The following is a 5,535-nucleotide window of genomic DNA, read 5'->3' as shown; positions in this document are numbered from 1 at the left end:
CAAGTCAAGTCTCACCAAGTCAAGTCTCAAGTCTCTGAGCTAGAGTCCAAGTCAAGTCTCAAGTCTGTGAGCTAGAGTCCAAGTCAAGTCTCAAGTCTCTGAGCTAGAGTCCAAGTCAAGTCTCAAGTCTGTGAGCTAGAGTCCAAGTCAAGTCTCAAGTCTCTGAGCTAGAGTCTAAGTCAAGTCTGAAGTCTCTGAGCTAGAGTCCAAATCAAGTCTGAAGTCTCTGAGCTAGAGTCCAAGTCAAGTCTCAAGTCACTGCGCTAGAGTCCAAGTCAAGTCTCAAATCTCTGAGCTAGAGTCCAAGTCAAGTCTCAAGTCACTGCGCTAGAGTCCAAGTCAAGTCTCAAGTCTGTGAGCTAGAGTCCAAGTCAAGTCTCAAGTCTTTGAGCTAGAGTCCAAGTCAAGTCTCAAGTCTTTGAGCTAGAATCCAAGTCAAGTCTCAAGTCTCTGAGCTAGAGTCCAAGTCAAGTCTCAAGTCTGTGAGCTAGAGTCCAAGTCAAGTCTCAAGTCACTGAGCTAGAGTCCAAGTCAAGTCTCAAGTCTCTGAGCTAGAGTCCAAGTCAAGTCTCAAGTCTCTGAGCTAGAGTCTAAGTCAAGTCTCCAGTCTCTGAGCTAGAGTCCAAGTCAAGTCTCAAGTCTGTGAGCTAGAGTCCAAGTCAAGTCTCAAGTCTCTGAGCTAGAGTCCAAGTCAAGTCTCAAGTCTCTGAGCTAGAGTCCAAGTCAAGTCTCAAGTCTGTGAGCTAGAGTCCAAGTCAAGTCTCAAGTCTCTCGTGGTTATAACGCATGTTGTATCACCTGCTGCGTTCACTCCAGGCAGCTTATAAAACTGCATGGCTATAAGGGATTCTGTAACTGTAACCTGTTTTTCTCTTACAGAGCACAACCATGTAATGTGCAATGCTATCAATGACAGCTTATTAACTACTGTAAGTCAACACATCCCGCAGTCTCTCAAACCCAGTGTAACGTTAACTGAATAAAACTGTAACTTTACATGATCAACAATAAACCTGTAACCTGTTTGATGGCAGCCAGTTAAATGACTATTAATCATCTTGTGAACGACAGTCGGACTTCCTCTCGTAGGTCGTAGCTAAAGCAAGAAACAAGCTAACGTTAGAGCCAATGCTGAGCTAAACATGTTGATCACTTCCATGTCATCCATGTAATTCATGTTACTGTTTGGAAGCTGGATCCAGACAGGCTGTACCCTTGTGTAAGGAAGCTGCTCCTACAAATAGCTACGCGGTCGATACTGTAAAATCAGGATCACTGTAATCAGCTGAACACATTCCTCGCATCAATTACATCTTCTTGACTCGAAATGTACATTGAACTGAATGCAGCAATGCAGACAATATTTACATTTTATCCTTGTAATCCACGTTTCCATTTCAATTTATAGCTTTTGGATATTGTTGTAAATTGTAATTGGGTAAATTATTTTCATAATCATTTAGGCCATAATGTATTTCATTATATAGCACTTTTCATACACAAAAAGCGATCCTACCAGGCGAGACATGCAGTCTGCCATAATACTGTATGTATCCTTTTCCATAATGTACAGATGATGACCTACTATCAAGTATTTTATTTTGTGTATATTTCAGATCATGTCTGAGAACAGAGAGGAATATGGAGACATTTGTTATTTCCTAGAAAAAGTTATAGTGATACATATTATTTCAGTATATTCAACCTGCCATAAAATGTATCCCATCATGCATCCCATGCACAGATTGCTTTTTCTAGAAAATAAGACTTCTCCATATTCATTCCTGTTATGAGACATGATCTGAAATATACACAAATTAAAATACTTGAAGTTAACTCTGATAAGTTAGTCTATCTATGTTCTTAACATTGTCCATCTCTGAGACTGGCTATGTTAAAGTTAGAATACAGCTGGGTTGTGAAGGTTAGCAAGCCGTACATAGCCGCTAGTCATCGACTGCTCGTTTATAATATAATTTAGTAAAAACATCAAACACTTGCTGGTTCCCGCCTCTCAAATGTGCAGTTTTTCTGCTTTTCTCTGGTTCGTGTAATTGTAGACCAGCTTTCTGTTCGTCAGTTGAACAAAATAAGCAATTTTAAGATGTCACTTTCATCTCTGGTAGAAGTAGCAGCAGTTGTCTGATATTATATAAACTGATCACTTAGTTAACTAGTTTACAACAATTTGATTCAATGTGGAGTGTTCCTGACTGAATCTGTGTTTTCAGGATGGTCTGACAGCGTTGCACCTGACAGCTGATGGAGGCCACTATAACTGTGTCAAACTGCTGCTGGAGTCTGGCTGTAATGTTAATGCACAAACTAATGTACTATTTGTTCATATATCATTTGTAATAAACACAAGAGATTATCAAATACTCTTTGATCTTTTGATAGTCTTTTTTCTTCTGTCTGCAGAAGAATAGGAATGCACTCCATTACACTGCCCAGCATGGCTTTGACAGAGAGGCCAGATTGCTGCTGGAGGCAGGAACCAACATAGATGCTGTAGACAATGTAAGTAATGTCAACTCCCATGGACACCAGTTTTTCAAGGACACTTCGACATGTGTACATGTGAAGTGCTGCATACTGTAGTGTGTAGAGTACACAACAACCACTGGTTGGCAACACAAGCAGGATTATTAACCGTCAGTAGTATAATTATGAAGACACTGTGGCTGAAAGCATTGCTTGCTCATACCCTCCTTCCCCACCCCCCACCTATTTAACCAGGGCACACTAGATGCATGCAAAGCAACACATAAGTCCCTTTTCCACTGGATGGTAATAATAATAATAATGATAGAAGATTATTGTTTAAAAATCTATAAAATTGGCCTTAAAGATGAACTTTATTTTAGTGCCCACCACATCTTAGCTCTGATGTTGACAGCTGTTTCCCAGATTGGAGGAACAGTCCACTAGTTGTTCTGGGCAGGATTAAGACTGGGTATGTGATCTTCTCAGCTAGGTAGCTACCTGGCTACAGCTATGATAAATAGAGACAGAATGGCCACAAAAACTGTGTCAAGTGTGGATGAGGTTGAAGCAGCTGTACAGCCACCCCTCCTTCACCTTCTTTCTTTGTGTTTCAAACAGCAACACAACACACCGCTTCATCTAGCTGTCTTCAACAATCACACAGAAGTTGTGCGGCTGCTTATAGATGCTGACTGTGACTTGGACATCACTGATAGCGTGAGTACAATCCTTTACAGCTGCACTGGTACACATTAAAGAACATATTTTATATCCAACACAAAGCCAGTCAATTAATTTGTTAATGATATGTAGCTATTTAATTGTTGGTTTTCCCATCATTGCATTTTCTTTTCAGTGCAGTAATATTACTGATTACAGATTTCTGTCATGTGGTTCACAGAGACAGCAGACTGCTTCGCACATAGCAGCAGAGCATGGCTGGCAGGACATAGCTGAGATGATGTTGATCTCTGGTGTTAACCTCAATCTATCTGACAAGGTACCACACAGCATGCATTTTCATCAGGACACAGTAAAGCCTTTCCAATGTCACCATTTGACAGACTGGAATTGACTTACTGCTGAATTAACATTACATTAACAGCTGCAAGCATGTAGGCCTGGGGCTCACTTTGAAAGTATCAGGCATTTTTGTCTTATTATTATAATAATAATTATTATTATTATCATATATAGCCATTTTGCTACAGTTACACTTTACACAACAGCTGCAGCTGTGTTGGCGACCTGACCTTTCTTTCCTCCTTGAGAAGGAAGAATTTAGAAAGTTGCATGGCGCTGTGGGGACACCCCAGCTGCAGTAGTGCACGGATCATGCATAATATTCATCCAGCCAGAGGGAACCATCACCAAAAAGTTGATTTATTTCAGTAATTCCATTCTAAAAGTGAAACTTGGATATTATATTCATTCATTACACACAGACTGATATATTTCAAATGTTTATTTCATTTAATTGTGATGATTAAAACTGACAACTAATGAAAATCCCAAATTCAGTATCTCTGAAAATTAGAATATTACTTAAGACCAATACAAAAAAAGGATTTTTAGAAATGTTGGCCAACTGAAAAGTATGAACATGAAAAGTATGAGCATGTACAGCACTCAATACTTAGTTGGGGCTCCTTTTGCCTGAATTACTGCAGCAATGCGGCGTGGCATGGAGTCCATCAGTCTGTGGCACTGCTCAGGTGTTATGAGGGCCCAGGTTGCTCTGATAGTGGCCTTCAGCTCTTCTGCATTGTAGAGTCTGGCGTATCGTATCTTCCTCTTCACAATACCCCATAGATTTTCTATAGGGGTAAGGTCAGGCAAGTTTGCTGGCCAATTAAGAACAGGGATACCATGGTCCTTAAACCAGGTACTGGTAGCTTTGGCACTGTGTGCAGGTGCCAAGTCCTGTTGGAAAATGAAATCTGCATCTCCATAAAGTTGGTCAGCAGCAGGAAGCATGAAGTGCTCTAAAACTTCCTGGTAGACGGCTGCGTTGACCTTGGACCTCAGAAAACACAGTGGACCAACACCAGCAGATGACATGGCACCCCAAACCATCACTGACTGTGGAAACTTTACACTGGACTTCAAGCAACGTGGATTCTGTGCCTCTCCTCTCTTCCTCCAGACTCTGGGACCTTGATTTCCAAAGGAAATGCGAAATTTACTATCTACTATCAGAGAACATAACTTTGGACCACTCAGCAGCAGTCCAGTCCTTTTTGTCTTTAGCCCAGGTGAGACGCTTCTGACGCTGTGTCTTGTTCAAGAGTGGCTTGACACAAGGAATGCGACAGCTGAAACCCATGTCTTGCATACGTCTGTGCGTGGTGGTTCTTGAAGCACTGACTCCAGCTGCAGTCCACTCTTTGTGAATCTCCCCCACATTTTTGAATGGGTTTTGTTTCACAATCCTCTCCAGGGTGCGGTTATCCCTATTGCTTGTCCGCTTTTTTCTACCACATCTTTTCCTTCCCTTCGCCTCTCTATTAATGTGCTTGGACACAGAGCTCTGTGAACAGCCAGCCTCTTTAGCAATGACCTTTTGTGTCTTGCCCTCCTTGTGCAAGGTGTCAATGGTCGTCTTTTGGACGTCGTCTTCTTTCTGTAGAATCCTCCGTTGTACTGGAAGTAGGTGGTGTTTAGACAGAGGTCGAGTAATTTGCAGATTTGGTCAGGGCTCAGTCTAGTTCTGTTGTCCAGGGTGTTGTCTTGTGTTAGCCGTTTCCTAACGGTTTCTACTGCCTCTATGGTGGGGATGCAGGTGAACAAAGAAGTCACGTCATAGGATACCATGGTTTCATCTGGATCCAGTTTTAGTCCTCGAACTTTGTTTACAAAGTCAATAGAGTTTTGAATGTGGTGAGGCGTGTTTCCCACCAATGGCGCTAAGATGGTGGAAATGTGTTTGGCAATGTTGTAGGTGACCGAGTTAATGCTGCTGATAATCGGCCTGAGTGGGGCTCCTTCTTTGTGTATCTTGGGTAGTCCATAAATGCATGGAATGGCTTCTCCAGGATACAGACGGTA

The 5,535-nt window shown here is 41.7% G+C and overlaps 1 protein-coding gene across 4 annotated transcripts in view; it reads left to right on the top strand.

Annotated features, from left to right (window-relative positions):
* ankdd1a (ankyrin repeat and death domain containing 1A) overlaps positions 1-5,535 on the top strand; it is a 43,453-nt gene that overhangs the window by 6,122 nt on the left and 31,796 nt on the right. For 2 of the 4 annotated variants that reach the window (XM_046033533.1, XM_046033535.1), the window contains exons 8-11: positions 2,232-2,330; positions 2,422-2,520; positions 3,106-3,204; positions 3,389-3,487. In XM_046033533.1, coding sequence (XP_045889489.1) covers positions 2,232-2,330; positions 2,422-2,520; positions 3,106-3,204; positions 3,389-3,487 — 396 coding nt within the window. The remainder of the gene's footprint in view (positions 1-2,231; positions 2,331-2,421; positions 2,521-3,105; positions 3,205-3,388; positions 3,488-5,535) is intronic. The other 2 variants (XM_046033534.1, XM_046033536.1) reach the window with 2 other exon arrangements.

Source organism: Micropterus dolomieu, linkage group LG20 (assembly GCF_021292245.1).
Source record: "Micropterus dolomieu isolate WLL.071019.BEF.003 ecotype Adirondacks linkage group LG20, ASM2129224v1, whole genome shotgun sequence".
Taxonomy (NCBI): domain Eukaryota; kingdom Metazoa; phylum Chordata; class Actinopteri; order Centrarchiformes; family Centrarchidae; genus Micropterus; species Micropterus dolomieu.
Note: the sequence above shows the minus strand (reverse complement) of the source record. Positions and strands in the feature narration are given on the sequence as shown.